The sequence below is a fragment of the Lepidochelys kempii genome, chromosome 3, assembly GCF_965140285.1.
Source record: "Lepidochelys kempii isolate rLepKem1 chromosome 3, rLepKem1.hap1, whole genome shotgun sequence".
In the NCBI taxonomy this organism is placed as follows: Eukaryota; Metazoa; Chordata; order Testudines; family Cheloniidae; genus Lepidochelys; species Lepidochelys kempii.
Genome location: NC_136382.1, coordinates 112,328,948 through 112,346,384, shown reverse-complemented (window position 1 = coordinate 112,346,384; position 17,437 = coordinate 112,328,948). Strand labels below are relative to the sequence as shown.

At 39.5% G+C, this 17,437-nt stretch overlaps 1 protein-coding gene across 3 annotated transcripts in view; it reads right to left on the bottom strand.

The window, feature by feature from the left end:
• The window catches only part of ADGB (androglobin), a 224,461-nt gene that overhangs the window by 54,511 nt on the left and 152,513 nt on the right, over nucleotides 1-17,437 (bottom strand). For all 3 annotated transcript variants that reach the window (XM_073337563.2, XM_073337564.2, XM_073337565.2), the window contains 3 exons: nucleotides 16,932-17,085; nucleotides 9,096-9,283; nucleotides 7,094-7,278 (listed from right to left, as the gene is read on the bottom strand). In XM_073337563.2, coding sequence (XP_073193664.2) covers nucleotides 7,094-7,278; nucleotides 9,096-9,283; nucleotides 16,932-17,085 — 527 coding nt within the window. The remainder of the gene's footprint in view (nucleotides 1-7,093; nucleotides 7,279-9,095; nucleotides 9,284-16,931; nucleotides 17,086-17,437) is intronic.

The following is a 17,437-nucleotide window of genomic DNA, read 5'->3' as shown; positions in this document are numbered from 1 at the left end:
TGCGACCACTGACCCTGTGTCTGTAGGTCTCCTAGGTGGTCCCCCAACCCAGAGCTGATGTGTCCATTACTAGGGTCATGGAGGGTTGAGGGGTTCTGAATGGGAGTCCTTCGTGGACTGTGCAGGGGCCTAGCCACCAGCGAAGGGATTATAGAACTCGCTCCAGTACTGTCACTACCAAGTCCAAACTGTCTCAACCTGGGCGATAAGTTGAGGCGAGCCATGCCTAGAGTGGCCTGAGTCTCAGTATGGCATGCCTGACACATAGGTGCAGGCTGCCATGTGACAACGAGGCTCAGGCATCTCCTTGCAGTTGTGGTGGGGTACCGCCTGAGAGTCTGGATAATATCTGTCATTGCTTGAAATTTGGACTCTGGCAGTATTTCTCTGGCCTGTACTGAGTCCAGCACTGCCCTGATGAAGTCTATTCTTTGGGTCCGTAAAAGTGTGGACTTGTTCACGTTGAGGAGGGGGTCATAAATATAAAGGGAAGGGTAACCACCTTTCTGTATACAGTGCTATAAAATCCCTCCTGGCCAGAGGCAAAATCCTTTCACCTGTAAAGGGTTAAGAAGCTAAGGTAACCTCACTGGCACCTGACCCAAAATGACCAATGAGGGGACAAGATACTTTCATATCTGGAGGCGGGGGAACAAAGGGTTTGGTCTGTCTGTGTGATGCTTTTGCTGGGAACAGATCAGGAATGCAGCCTTCCAACTCCTGTTAAATTAGTAAGTAATCTAGTTAGAAAATGCATTAGATTTTCTTTGGTTTAATGGCTGGTAAAATAAGCTGTGCTGGAGGGAATGTATATTCCTATTTTTGTGTCTTTTTGTAATTTAAGGTTTTGCCTAGAGGGATTCTCTATGTTTTGAATCTGATTACCCTGTAAGGTATTTATCATCCTGATTTTACAGAGGTGATTCTTTTACCTTTTCTTTAATTAAAATTCTTCTTTTAAGAACCTCAGTCTTTAATAAGGCTAAAGAGGATCTTAGGGATAATGGTAGCATGACAAATGGGAATGAGGATATGGAGGTAGATATTACTATATCTGAGGTAGAAGCAAAACTCAAACAGCTTAATGGGACTAAATCGGGGGGCCCAGATAATCTTCATCCAAGAATATTAAAGGAATTGGCACATGAAATTGCAAGCCCATTAGCAAGAATTTTGAATGAATCTGTAAACTCAGGGGTTGTACCGTATGATTGGAGAATTGCTAACATAGTTCCTATTTTTAAGAAAGGGAAAAAAGTCATCCGGGTAACTATAGGCCTGTTAGTTTGAAATCTGTAGTATGCAAGGTCTTGGAAAAAATTTTGAAGGAGAAGGTAGTTAAGGACATTGAAGTCAATGGTAAATGGGACAAAATACAACGTGGTTTTACAAAAGGTAGATAGTGCCAAACCAACCTGATTTCCGTCTTTGAGAAAGTAACAGATTTTTTAGACAAAGGAAACACAGTGGATCTAATTTACCTAGATTTCAGTAAGGCGTTTGATACCGTGCCACATGGGAAATTAGTAGTTAAATTGGATAAGATGGGGATCAATAGGAAAATTGAAAGGTGGATAAGGAATTGGTTAAAGGGGAGACTACAACAGGTCCTACTGAAAGGTGAACTGTCAGGCTGGAGGGAGGTTACCAGTGGAGTTCCTCAAGGTTCGGTTTTGGGACCAATCTTATTTAATCTTTTTATCACTGACCTGGGCACAAAAAGTGGGAGTGTGCTAATAAAGTTTGCGGATGATACAAAGCTGGGAGGTATTGCCAATTTAGAGAGGGACAGGGATATCCTACAGGAGGATCTGGATGACCTTGTAAACTGGAGTAATAGTAATAGGATGAAATTTAATAGTGAGAAGTGTAAGGTCATGCATTTAGGGATTAATAACAAGAATTTTAGTTATAAGCTGGGGACGCATCAATTAGAAGTAACGGAGGAGGAGAAGGATCTTGGAGTATTGGTTGATCATAGGATGACTATGAGCTGCCACTGTGATATGGCCGTGAAAAAAGCTAATGCGGTCTTGGGATGCATCAGGAGAGGTATTTCCAGTAGGGATAAGGCAGTTTTAGTATCGTTATACAAGGCACTGGTGAGACCTCACCTGGAATACTGTGTGCAGTTCTGGTCTCCCATGTTTAAGAACGATGAATTCAAACTGGAACAGGTACAGAGAAGGGCTACTAGGATGATTCGAGGAATGGAAAACTTGTCTTATGAAAGGAGACTCAAGGAGCTTGGCTTGTTTAGCCTAACTAAGAGAAGGTTGAGGGGAGATATGATTGCTCTCTATAAATATATCAGAGGGATAAATACTGGAGAGGGAGAGGAATTATTTAAGCTCAGTACCAATGTGGACACAAGAACAAATGGATATAAACTGGTCATTGGGAAGTTTAGACTTGAAATTAGACGAAGGTTTCTAACCATCAGAGGAGTGAAGTTTTGGAATAGCCTTCCAAGGGAAGCAGTGGGTGCAAAAGATCTATCTGGCTTTAAGATTAAACTCAATAAGTTTATGGAGGAGATGGTATGATGGGATAACATGGTTTTGGTAATTAAATATTCATGGTAAATAGGTCCAATGGCCTGTGATGGGATATTAGATGGGGTGGGATCTGAGTTACCCAGGAAAGAATTTTCTGTAGTATCTGGCTGGTGAATCTTGCCCATAAGCTCAGGGTTTAGCTGATCGCCATATTTGGTGTCGGGAAGGGATTTTCCTCCAGGGCAAATTGGAAGAGGCCCTGGAGGTTTTTCACCTTCCTCTGTAGCATGGGGCATGGGTCACTTGCTGGAGGATTTTCTGCTCCTTGAAGTCTTTAAACCACGATTTGAGGACTTCAATAGCTCAGACATAGGTGAGAGGTTTTTCGCAGGAATGGTGGGTGAAATTCTGTGGCCTGCGTTGTGCAGGAGGTCAGACTAGATGATCATAATGGTCCCTTCTGACCTAAATATCTATGAATCTAAGAACCTGATTGATTTTTCATTGTTCTTAAGATCCAAGGGTTTGAGTCTGTGTTCACCTGTACAAATTGGTGAGGATTATTATCAAGCCTTCTCCAGGAAAGGGAGCGTAGAGCTTGGGGGGGATATTTTTGGGGGAAGATGTCTCCAGGTGGTCCCTTTCCCTGTTCTTTGTTTAAAACACTTGGTGGTGGCAGCATAGAGTTCAAGGACAAGGCAAAGTTTGTACCTTGAGGAAGTTTTTAACCTAAGCTGGTAAGAATAAGCTTAGGGGGTCTTTCATGCAGGTCCCCACATCTGTACCCTAGAGTTCAGAGCAGGGAAGGAATCTTGACAAGAGGAGTCCTAGTCTCTCGAAGGTGTCCCTGTTTAGAGGTGTGCTCTGGGGCGTGCTTCCTCCTTGAACGCCTTCCTGGGTCTTTAGAAGCGCTTATCCTCTGAGTCTTCTGAAGATCCCATTACTGAGTCCAATTTCCAATGCCTCTTTCTCGGGTACCAATGATGATCATCTGCATCTGGTACGTTCACGTTGCACTCCCCGTCAGTACCTGGCCTGGGCCAGGGAAGCTAATGATCCAACCAGCAAACCAAATTCAGTGATGAATCCAGGTCACGTGCCACCTGAGGCATGTTGCACATACCCCAAAGAGAAGACTGGTAGTGCTAGAGGTGTGATACTGACTGACACTGAGGTGCTTGGTATCCAGTACCTGGACCAAGGTAGAGGGCTCAGATAGGAGGATGCAGTGCCAGTTCCATCAGCAGATATTTTAATCTGGCTGAACTATTTTTTTCCCTGAACAGGGCTTAAAGCCCTTAACCAATGCCACACTTACCGCTCACAAGAGCCTCCCTGAAGCACTTGCCACGGCTGGGGTGAGGGTCACTATTATGCATAGCCTTGCTACAAAAGTGGCAGGGCTTGAAATCCAGAGAGTGCAGCATATCTCCAGTTCAGGTGACAGTACCCAAACTGATTCTGGAACCACACAAAACTACAAAAACAATTAAGAATTTTTTTTTAATCTGTCTAATTACACATGGGTGCTTTTACAGATATCAAGAAAAGAAGCCAGGGCAGGGAGCGCCAACAACCCTCCTGGTCAGTAAGAAGGAACTGAGTGGGGCGAGGGGCAGTTTGGCTCTTTATATCTGAGCGATATGTGCAAAACAGCAGAGGATGCTCGGGCCACCTTAATGGGTAACTCTCCGACAGTTGTGCACTAGTGTGCACAAACACCTACAGGGGAATGGACATGTACAATCATTCAAAGAAGAATTGCCTGTTCCCAGATAAAAGACGCAGTTGTACAGAAAAAAAGGGGGGGGGAGACTAAATTTTTCATGAGTGTGCTTTTTCTGAGCTAACAACTGTCATGAACTTGTGACCACAGAGAAACCCCTTGGTGGGGTCTGAAAGACTGTTCACCTCCCACAGCCCTTCCTGGAGTTGGGCGATTTCTGGTAAGCTGATTAGCATGCATGTAGGTTCTTTTATTATTTTTATATGTTTTCTGTGTAACGTTTTTAGTGGCAACTTAACTGTTGCCAATTACGCTGTTTCTAGCCTGTGAGGAAGGAAGACAAAGACTGACATGCTGGGGAATTCAGAGGGTAGGCAGGGAACTGTGCAGCCTGGAAATACCCTTGTGGGGATTAGCAGACGCATGTCTCTGCCCAAGAGACATGATGGTTGAAGAGCCAGAAGCCTAAGAATGGGTGCTTTTGGTGGACCATGGAGGGGGAATACAGGTACAGTTGCCCTCAGTTGTGAGACCAGGTACCCCCACCTCTGGGCCAGGAGGGACAGACAGTCCTGCTGCAGACTTTCCCTTTTTTGGTAGCTCTCTGTCATCATCTCCCCTCAAGCAGCTGCTGACAACTCACTCTCCCTTCCTTTCTTCAGGAGGGACATTTTAACGGATCCCTTTGATCTCTAGGCTCATGGCCTTGGCCAAGTAACCATATAACTTTGTTGGAGCCTAAAAGTCACATCTTCTCAGCTGATAGCTTGGTATTGTCTTTCAAGTGTTTGCAGAGGTATTCTTTATGCAGGCTATTGTGTGGCCTTCCTACTTGTTTTTCCAACTGCCCACTAATGAACTGAATCAATCAATACATTCCGACAGTCAAATAATCCATGGAGCTCTACATTGACTATTTTAATAGCGAGGTCATGCAATCATAAAATTGTTACAGATTAATTCTACATTCTCCACAGCACCCATTAAAATCAATGACATTAGTTTAAGGGAGAAATAAAATTTGGGATTATAATGTATTTTTGCTTAATTTTAGTAGTCTTCATTTTGAGGATACTAAAGTGTAATGCAGACAGTAATCAGAAATGTCTACATTTGTTCTGATGAAATCAGATATTTTTCTTATGTATTATTGGTAATTTATGAAAGATAAATTAAAGTTATGAAAAAAAAACATTCATTTCACTACAGAGCCATCTGGGCAAAACTACTGGAGACGAATGCATGAAGACACACCATTTTGATCAGTACCAAAGCAATAATTTTACAGAAAAAACACCAGTAGTTGAATGATTTGTCTTTGCCTCAAACTGCTAATATGCTGATAGAGAGGTAGAAACTGACTGATTGCAAGAGGATTATTGGTATTAGACCCTTCATATAAAGGTTTATTTCTGTTAAAATTTCAACACTGATACATAGTGCTATGTGTAAGTGTAGTAGTTGAGTTAGCTGTTTGCTTTGAATTAATCACTGCTGTATTATTGCATATATTTGAAGAAAACATGTAGGGGAGTAAACCCTACAGAGAATGGGATTACACAGAAATCTCTATATGTGCTTCTGTAAACTTCAGTCCTGTATGTAGATCTTGTAAGCAAATTGCAAACAACATGGTTAGAAAACACATGGATAACAGGAAAACAAATGAAGACTAAACAAGCAATGCTGAGATAGGAAAGCACATTGATATAAACCCTTTATAGACTGTTAGATATATTAAGAATGTAATAGGTATAGTATATTTCATCTGAATTGAAATTGCCTGAGCACAGTAGTGAAAGTGTCTGAAATATGCTTAACAAATACATACCTGATATGAATTTAACCATAATTATTACTCCACAACAATAAAATTAAACAGCAGTTAAGAATCAAATGTCAATCTACTAGTTCAGGAAGAAAGCCAGATGCTACATTTGCAAGAGCCGACACAAATTTCGTTCAGTTTTTTACTTCCAATATTTAAAAGCTGTTATGGAAAAAATGAAAAGGCCTACTAAACTGTAGATATGGCTAGTGGTAATAAAATTAATAGGAAAGAAAACAAGCTAAACAAACATAAAACTTTTTCAGTCTGAGACAAAATTATTCAGATAAAAGATGAGAGAGAGAGTGTGTAGGTACAGTAAATGACAATTAAATTTAGTCCCAAAGGATATTCTCTATAAATTGGAATGTGCCCTCCGAGATAACTTTTTCTCAATATTTCTGTTGGCATAATAATGAGCTGTCAATATTGTTATGGTTATTTATGCCTTCTATAAATCTGGCACTATTTGTAGTTCCTTCAGAATCCTCTATTTTCCTGAAGAAGGTTGTAGGGGAGCAGGGGAGAAAGAGCCAGGGATTAAAAATAATGCTTGTCAAGAGGTATTTTCTAGACTAACAAACAAAAGAATGCCTATGTTTTAATCTCTGAAGATCAAATGGTAAGAACAAGATTTGAGAAGAGAATATATCTCAGTTCCCACTAATAAGGGAAATGTGTCCACATAAAAATCTTAGAACTAAGGATCTGCATTAATTATGGCATAAATCCAAATTACTCATAGATGAGTCAGAAAATTAAGGCAAAAGTCACAGGCAAATAGTAATGCCAGGCAACTATGCAACCAGCTTCACCTCCAACTCTCCCTGGGGCCACCAAGCATGATCCTGCATTCCTGGCCCCCATGTCAGAGCGGAGCGTAGAAGAGAGCTGAAATTCACAATGAAATGAGGGAAATGACATAATTCATGGAAAAATTGGGAAAAAATCATAGTTCCTGTGTGTGTTTTAAAGGTTATTTCTTACTTAAAGCCATTATTAGAATGCATATTCCTCTTGAAATGCAAAATAAATACTTACACTGAGAACTTAAAGGCCTTTCAGTACATAAGAAATTAAATGCAGGGATGACAGCATGGCTCTTTCCAACAGTGCTCACAATTTCCTCCTCACTATCCAGGACTTGCAATTTAATGAACACATCTGATTTAGAGGTTTGTACCTGCACTGTAGCAATGTGTGATGCTGTGACTTTTACTGCATACCTAAAGAGGAGAAAAATTCCAACAACATAAACAACAACCAGATTGTTCATTGTTAGAACCTCTAAAACCCAATTAAGAAAAACATCTTCATTCAAAAAACCACATACTTAAATCATTGGGATGGGCTTAGCACATGCTTAAATTGTTTCCTGAACTGGAGCCCAAGACACTAAGCCTCGAGTTGAAAGTCACCAGATGCAACTAAAACAACATTTTTGTTGTTGTTCAAACCACCATGAATTAGCTGAAGTTGTATCACAACTTTCAGTATGAAACCCTTCCCCCCCTCTTTCCCAGGTTCAAAATTCTTAGGTTTACCAAAGCAAACAAAGTAAAAAGATAGGATAATGTACGTTTAAAAAAAAGTCAGCAACTATGGATATGCACTAGCGATAGGCAAAGAATATCTAGACACATAAGCATATGAACATATTTTAAAAATTAAAATTTTTTTGAAGGAGCATAGACAAGAGAAAAAGGGGAAACTTCTCAAGGCACGGCACTGTTAGCAAGTATTTATTATATTTCCATTTCAAATTTTCTGGAATTTAATTATCTTTATTTCTGTTGGGACTGATTCTGCCACCTTTACTCATGGTCAGTAGTCCTTTACTCCATGAGTAATCCCACTGATTTCAGACCTTGGTGTGAAAAGTTATAATACTGCTCTATCAAGAAACATGTATAAAAGTTAGATCCTGCAAAGTCTATGAGTGTGCTTATCTTCAGACATGTGAATAGTCCAAACCTGTTTTAATAGAGCTTTCACCTCCACATTTAATAACTGAAACATGTATACAGTAACAAAACCAGTAGATTATATAATACTAGTAAATTTTTTTTGCTATTTGTTAAATACTGCTGTATTTACAAGTTTGAACAGGTATCTGCTCACAGACCTGAACCAAGAGCCAGGTAATCAGCTGGGGTAAATTGGCATAGCTCCTTTGACTTCAATGAACCTTGGCTATTTATGCCAGCTCAGGATCTGGCCCAAAATCATTTTAGTCCATTGAAAAAAAATTACAAACTCAAATAATTGCTTATGTTGATATAGAATATGCTGTTCTAAAATAATATGTGCGCTCTAATCAAATGTGTATAATTTACAATCAAATGAAACTTGCCTGACAATACTATAGGACGGGAATGTGTCTGGTAGTTAGAGCAAGGGACCTAGGGTAAGGAGTCGTGATTCTCTTCCCATCTTTCTCGCTGACTGGAGCCAACCAATTCTGTGCCTTAGTTTCCCCATTTGCAAAATGTACATTAGAATGCTAACCTATCTCACAAGGGGATTATGAAGTTTAACTTATTAAAGTTTATATAGTTTTCTGAGATCCATGGTACTTAAGTGCAAAATATTATATTATTATTTCAAAGTAATGAATTAAATGTAATGTTCCTTTACAAGGACACCCCACCCCACATCTGCCTTAACTAGTGGCAATATTTTAGAAAACTAAACCCTACTCTGGGGAAATGTTCAAGTCTGAATTTCATATTGAATAAACATAATTGTCTGTAAAATTCAAGGAGTACTTGTGGCACCTTAGAGACTAACCAATTTATTTGAGCATGAGCTGTAGCTCACAAAAGCTTATGCTCAAATAAATTGGTTAGTCTCTAAGGTGCCACAAGTACTCCTTTTCTTTTTGCGAATATACGCAAACACGGCTGTTACTCTGAAACCTGTAAAATTCAAGTATATCTTTCCTGTTTGCTTGAAAGCATTTTTCTTCCAAAAAGAATACAATTTTCCACGAGTAGTGTTATATAAAAAGTGACATTTAAATTGTTCTCCTTCCAAAATTTACCTGAATACAATGTGCTTGTCATTGGGTATATAATAGTCTTTAATTTCCTTAGTGGAATAGAAATTGTTTACAGCATCACGAGAGAGAACGGGGAGTGGATTATGGGAACCAATGAGACGTAGTCTCCATTTCCCAGCTGCCACAGGTAAGTCACCAGTAAGTGCTTCAGCCATGAACGTGTATCCTTTCTGAAAACAGAAAAACATGTCATTTTTCATTAGATATGACCATCACTAAAAATGATGCACTTACAACAAATATTGTGTACCCACAGAGGGCAAACACTTATCAATACCACTCCTGATGTGGCAGTACTATGGCTCTCTTATGATCCTACCGTACCTTAAGCAACCCATAGTGAATACCTTGGTAACATCATTTATATTGGGTAAAATTTTAAATGATAAGTCATTATGCAAAATCCAATTTGGAAAATATTAATCAAATCTTAAACATTATTGCAGCATGTCCATAATTCTTATGATAACTCCCCATGATTAACATGACTGATGTTTATTCTGATTTTGTTCTCTTCTTTTGCATTATACTTGTGTGATGAACTGCCACTTATTTCTTTATCTTAGGGTTTTATACTGCTGCAGTATCTGAGTGCCATCCATATTAATTCAATAGCAAGAGCGATGATTGCAAATACAGTTAATTTTCTTTCTCTAAAGTATGCCTTTGTTCTCTCCCTCCATCCCAACTTTTATTATAAATGGAAGTAGATACACTGGAGGAAGAACTAAAGGTTATTTCACAAGTTGAGAAATTTCACTCTGAATTATGAGCAAGACACATCGAATTTAAATTTCAGTGATGCTTTTCAGTTTGGACCCCCTCTCACCCCATGGGGCAGAGACAGGGAAACATCAGTGAGCTGTATTTTCAGCACCATTCCCCAGAAATTATGCTTTAACTTTACCTTGTTTGAAGCTAAATACTGACATCAAATGGCACCATTACCATAAAAATTGACAAATTGACATCAGTGTATAAAATAATGTAAAATTCCTATAAAACATTTTTAGATTAACCTCAGACTGACCAGAACTCAGAACTCTGGTGTTATCTAATATAGGTAAAACGGGGCGGGGGTGGGGAATGTACCATGAAAGGCAAATACTGTTTCACAGTATAAGCTATAAAACTTGGATGAGAACTAGTGAAGGGTGGAATGGATATATGCCTGATGCAATATAGAGAACGGAGGATTTGAGGTAGGAAGGAGGTTGTGAAAGCAGAGGAGAGAAGGGTTATAGCCAGTTCTAAAATGTTATATAACACTGACTGTAGAGCTACAGATTTCTGTGGTCTAGATTGAACAATGCAGAGGAAAGGAAATCATCTTCACGGACATAAAAATAGGATATTTTAATAAATTGTTAAGAACTTAGGGTAGGAACTTCTTCATATAATATGTTTGTACAATGCCCAGCACCATTATCTTAACAGGGGCCTTGGTTGCTAATGCAATATAAATGTTAAATAATAAAAATATACCTCCATAGAACAGAAAAATTTCCTTCTGAGAAAGGCTAGCCTGCAAATTTTATCCTATGCACCAGATTTTAGAAAAAAAGATTTTGTCTTTGTGTGAGTTTTGTGTCAGAATTTATAAAAAGCATATAAGGTTTTGAATGAAAATTATTGTATGCCAATAAACTGAGCTCATAGCTACTTGAAAAATAAGAGGTCACTGCAGCTGAAGATGAGGAGACAAGTATACTAGCAATTAATACATAGTATATTTGCACCAAAAGTATTCATCTAAATTAGACAAAAAATGGCAGAGACCTAAATTCAGTAGCCCTTACATTTGAGAGACCCCAAATTCAGATTTGTAGAGAAAATTTCCATGTTCAAGTGGCACTTGCACAGGATTTGGCATCTCCTTTTGGTGCCCGAGGTCCTCCAAAAAATGCATACAAAACTTTTGGAGCACCCCTGTTTTGATAGGAAAATGTAGAGGCCAGATAGAATCCACTCTGAAGATTGAGACCAAATTACACAATCCCTCTTTTATTGATATCATAACAACTCAAAGCACCTCACTCACTGGCAAACTGCAGTGCAATCAATATGATACAATCAATGCCTGCCTTTACAAACACAGAACATCTTAATTAGCCTATATTTAATCATATTTATGCTACAATTTGTCTTCCTCTTCTATTTGTGTCTTAACCAAAGTCCACTGAAGTCAATAGAAATACTCCTATTGTAAAAAGTGGACTTTGGGATCAAGCCCTTAATCACGAATACTATATAATTCCACTATAATCAGTTTCTGAATATCAAATTACAAAGCTATATTTAAGTTAATTTTAGAAATTTGGAAAGTCACAAAAATACCAGTACATGGTACATTGAGCACAAGTACACAGTTTAGTTTGTCACATTTCAATTTTTGAAAAATTGTACAAGAGGTTTACTTTTCATGCTCTTACTACTTCAGATTAAAATAAATCAGTCAACCAAGTTTTAAATAACAAATACAGCACAGCTCCAAATCACCTATCTGTTGGCTTCAGATTTATCTATTTTGGTCTTGTGTTGTGTTCTATTATCAGGATTACTAAGTGTTTAAAATGAGAGCTCAAAAAGCAATGAAAAAAAGACCATTTATAATCCAGTGATCCCATCTTGCAAAGTCATATATCTGAGTAACTTTACCCACTTGTAATTAATTGTACAATGTAGACTACTCAAGGCCATAATTCAGGAAAACATCCCTATCCCTAAGGTAAGCACTTAAATACATGCTTCAGTCTCATTGCCCTTAACAGGATTTAAGCACACATTTAAGAGCTTTCCTCAACAGGAATAGATTTAAGCACATGCTTAGGTATTATCCTGACTCAGGGCCTAAATGATTAAAGGTATTCACATGCATTTGTTTTTAAGATCAGATCCCAAAGCCTTTCTTATTTATTGAACATAATAAATAATGCAGAAAATTTGGTCAAAAGGTCAAAAATCATTTGCTTGATATTATTGGACTGACAATTTTAGAACACTTACAAATGATTAAAAATAGAATCTCTGGATTTAAATTGAAGATTCAGCAGTACTTTGTTCCTTATTCTATCTCATCATCCTATCCACTCATAAAAACCTTGTGAACAATTAAAAAAATAAAGAAATAATGTGGTATCTTCTTGGTAGTGGAAGATAGGATTATATAGGGAAAGAGTTTAGATTAAAATAGTATGCTTCCAAATACAGCCAAGGATATAACTAAAATGTCTATCTACACTGTAAAATCTGCAGAAGAGAGACAGACACTATTGTTACTCTGCAGATTTTATCCTCAGAGTCAATCATTTTGAAATTAACTTTAGTTTTCTCCAGAACTGGCTTTGCAGCGGAATAATAAATAATAATAATAATATCTGAGGATAGTTTAACCTTCGTTGAGAGTTGCTGAGTCATAGTTTTTGAAGCATAAAACTTAAATGGTAGGGTTATATCAAGAAAAGAATCTGTTTTGCATTAATTCTGACATTTAGGAATTTAGATATTATTTCTCACTTGCTGTGTTACATTGTTATGTTTTTTATAACATACTATTAGAAAGGAGGTGTAGTGTCTGTTCATATTCAAAGTTAGTTAACTTAATAATAGCATTGGATAGTAAAGCGCTGGCTTTGCAGTTCCCATTGGCCGGAAACCACGGCCAATGGGAGCTGTGGAGGCTGTGCTTGCAGGCAGAGGCAGCTCCCAGAGCTGCCTGACCATGCCTCCACCTAGCAGCTGAGCAAGGGGGATGTTGCCACTTCTGGGGAGCCCCCAGGTAAGCACCGCCCAGAGCCTGCCTTACCCCATCCCGTGCCCCAACCCCTTGCCCCCTCCCACACCCAAACTCTGCTGCTTTGGGGTGGGGGGGAAGGTGTGGAGCCAGGTAGGGAGCCTGCCTGCCCCGCCAACCCCCAGCACCAGCGGGGGTCCCATGATGCATGCTACCGCCCGCACCTGCCCAACACCAGCTGGGCTGCACGCCACCGCCTGCATCTCCAAGCAGCTGGGCCACCCTCCCCCAGCACCCGGGGGGCACCCCACCCCCAAGTTTTATTCACTGGTATTTTTAGTAAAAGTCATGGACAGTAAACAAAAATTCACAGCCCGTGACATGTCCATGACTTTTACTAAAAATACCTGTGACCAAAACGTAGCCTTACTCATAACTACTGCTGTGTAAACTGAATGAGTGGCAGTATCGGCAGCATCAAGAGAAGCCTACAGAGTTTTGGAGCTGGCCTTCTGCAACAATTGCCTGTAACTGCTCTCTGTGTTCTGCTGACAGATGTTCAATAAAGGAGTTTAGCTTAGTATGGTTTATGTGATTATACTTTGCCATTAAGGCCTGATCACTGGTGATTCTAAAACAACTGTAAAGTAATAAGATTTTCTGCCAAAGAGGTTATCATAGGGCATAGATTTAATGTGATGCTGCCTTCCATGTTCATTAACTGCCTCAACCACAAAGGAGTTAGGAGATGGGTGAGAAAATAAGAATTCTGACTCCTTAAAGGGAGTAATATTTTTTATCTGTCCTTTTGCACATGGGAGGAATTGAGGCTACCAGATGATCTTTGCCGGGTCCAGGAGTGCTTCATTCACTGGCAGGGCAATGCAGGCAAAGGAGGCAGTATGGAGGATGTCGAACATTATATGATGTAGTTCTTCAAGCTCCTAAAGGGGGATCTGTAAAGGATCTGTGACCCTACTGATGAGCTCTTGACACTGCTTAAAATCATCAACCAAGGATGGTGGAGGTGGCATGCCAGTTTCATCTGGGGATGAAGAAGAGATGTTCACAGATGCAGAGATCTCCTCATCAGCCCTGGTCTCCTGTTCCTCAAAAACCTCTTCCTGAGACTCCAGTCTCCTGGAAAGGGTGGGTGAGAAGGGTTGTCTGTCTTTGTGAAGGGCAGAGCTTGAGGCCCTAGAGAACTGATGGTGATAAGCCACTCAGGGATTTCAAGGGGGTGGTGCATATGGCATGGGTGGTAGAATCCATGGGTGCTTGCCTCAGCAAGATGCTAGCTTTGGATGTCTGTGATGAGTGACCTCAGGGAAAAAAAACCTTCATGGGGTGGAGTTGAGAGCCATGCACTGATATTTGGGCAGCTGAGGCAAAGTCTTCATCATAATCCTCCTCTCTGAGACACTCAGTAATGGTGGGGCAGCAGAAGGAGCTTGAGGTACCACCACTGGTCCTGGACATATGTTTGGGGATCTGGATGCTCTCAGGATTGAGGAAATGTGAGGTTCTGCCATTGGTAGTAGGTGGGCATCCAAAGACCTGGAGGTTCTCGGTACTGAGCAGAGATCAGAACCAAGCAATAGCGAATCAGGAGTCTGACACTGCGAGGTCTCGGGGAAACCCGAAATCTTGCAGTACCAAGAGTGTTGTTGGTACTGTGTCTATGGCTTGAGGTATAGGTAGCCAAAGGAGTGGACGGTACCGCGAGTTTTGAACACTTCTGGGGGAAACCTGATGGAGGTTGAGTGGTCTTTTTCAGTACCATGGTAGAGCTCTTCTTGCCTCTGCAGTCTCCTGTTGGTACTGATGGCCTCTTGGAGCCCAATACCTTAGAGTCTTTAAATTTGTCAGAGCCTAAAAAACCAGGCGCCTCATGGGTACCATGCCAGAGACTGATGGGATATGCAGGAGCTGACTACTTCAACTTCTTTGAGGTAGATTCACTACCTGGAGAACTTGGAAGACTTATAAGAGGAATCTTGAGTCTTTGTCTCAGATGCCCTCCAGGAGTGTGGCTCAGAGATAGAAGAGGCAGCCGACTTACTCAGAGACCATGGTAAAAAGGGGTGCTCCTGGCCTGGTTCAAAGGACAGACACAGTGAACTCCCCATTGTAAGGAATACAAGTTTTATCTCCCTGTTCTTTTTTACTTTAGATTTTAATGCCAGTCAGAAGTTTCACTTTTGGGGAATGAGTGATTCCCCAAGGCAATGGATGCAGCAGGCATGTCTATCGCTTACCAGTATTGCCTCCTGGCATAACAGGCAATTATTAATTCAGGGAGACCTCGGCATACCCTTGGAAAGGGAGAAAAAAGTCACTCCCCCGGGGGGAAACTACCTAAAAGATTTATATTTATAAGTCTTTATATAAATATAAGATTTATATTTACTTAATCTAAAGTAAATATGTATAAAATTTACTTAATTTTTAAAAATATTTTTGTAAAAAAGAAATGAATATATAACTAACTACAGTATTACTCACTAACTACTATATACACTAACTACAGAAAAAAAACTTAACCCGGACAGCTAGCTAAGGCTCCATCTCAAGCCAGGGTGGTGGTGAAAGAACTGACGATTGTTAGCCCAGACAGTACTTTATAGCAATGGTATGGAGCATAAGGTGGAGTAACACGCATGGATGGGTTGAATGGACACTGACTGCTATGAGAAATCGCCAATCAAAGGCACATAGGGTCACTACTCGAAGAACTGTAAAACACTGATTCCTACAAACATCTGAGTTTATTTTTATGCGATTTTATCCAGTACTTAAAAAAGGAACACCTGCCCAGGCTCCCTCCCAAAAATCAATTTACTAATTTAAATAATATATGTACGCATTACAATATTGTACAATTCATCTTACAATGCGCATTTCTACAAATACTTGATTACAATCAAGTTGTAATTTTTTAAGGAATGAGTTATGAGGTATATTTCTCAGTACATGCACATCATTGCTATTTTGATGTTGAAGATTGAGTGAAGTCTCAATGTTTACATTTCTCAAAACCAAAACATTAATAAACAGTGACTCAGATTAAAGGTGTACTATTCCTGAAAGCTATGCCAGCAAACAAAAGTTATTAATATTTGTATTACAGCTGCACCTAGAGGCTCAGAAAAAGATCAGGCCTCACTGTGCTAGGTGCTATACAATCAAATGCAAATACATTCCTTGTCTAAGACATCTCACGCAATAGTGGAAGGAACAGACTAAAGGGTGGAATGAGGGAGTAGAAGACAAGTTACCTGAGCTAATTTTGAAAAAAAAATTGGTAGTCTAGGCTTGCCATCTTCCTACCCGTTGTCTGCACAATCGACAATTTGCACACATCATTTACATCTCAAATACTGCACACTCAAATCCATCATTTCCATCTGAAATTACCTGTTTGGGTGTTGTGTAGGTTTTGCAGATACATGTTAAGTTTCAGTTTTTGAAAATTTAACCTTAAAAGCTAATTTTAAGAGTGTTAACTTTAATACATTAATGTTTCTGAAGTAATTCAGGCACTTTTGCGGAACCATGTCTAAAACAATAACTAGCAGTCAGCATTGGGGTCACAGTAACCAAATACTGCATGTGAAAATGCACATGGCTTGATATTAGCCTCATCATTGCCAGCATCATAGTAGTTGGGTGGCATACCCCTGTCTCCCATATATGAAAGACTATTTGTGCTAGATTCATAAGTTTGTTTCTGCTCCTCCATACTACATACTAAGTCCAATAGAGAAACAAGATTAGCAATTACCACTACAGTGTCAGGGATAAATGCAGCAATACTTTAGCTAGGGAAGTTGGGAGACTGATCCTCTTTTGGAGATAACAGCAAACTTCAAGGAAAGGTAAAGGTATTTTCTGCAGTGGAAGAGGCTTGGAATCGAACTGCAGCTGTGGCAGCCTCTTTTCTGGACCAACCAGATAAATTAAAATTATGTGTGCTTTTGAGATATGCGCAAGTCCTGTGAAGTTAGAGGAGCTTGACCTATATCTTTATAACCACCATTATTATTTCTATAGTGATGTTGTACTCCACAGATGTTTGGACTTACCTTATTCTTGGTATAGACATGAGGGGCCACTTTGAGAAAGATGCGTGGCATTTCTTCCAGTGTGTCATTATCTACAACATGGAGCATACAGGTAGGGATGGTTGTGTATACCTTTGGCACTACAAGCATATCTTCTGCCACATGAAATGTTTCCCTACAGTAAAAGAGAGGTAACAGCTCTTTTGAAAAACGTTTTCAATTTCAAACTGCTTTCCACTAATACAGTGGATGCTGTAGTACAACAATAATTGTGTGTGTGTGTACCTTCCAGCTGCTCAAAATTAGAAATGCTAGATGTTGTGTAGTTTTGTCCTAACTAACCCCACCTCCAACAAAGCCATCAACAACAATAACTAGCTGCAGGCGTTGCAATCTTTAAAAATCTGAATATAAAAAATTAATTTTATAGGGTTACAAACATTATTTGTTTAAAAACCTTTTAAATTGCAATTTCACTTTGGGGGGAAAAATCTAAAAATATGTTAAAAGTTTCTTTAATTGTAACA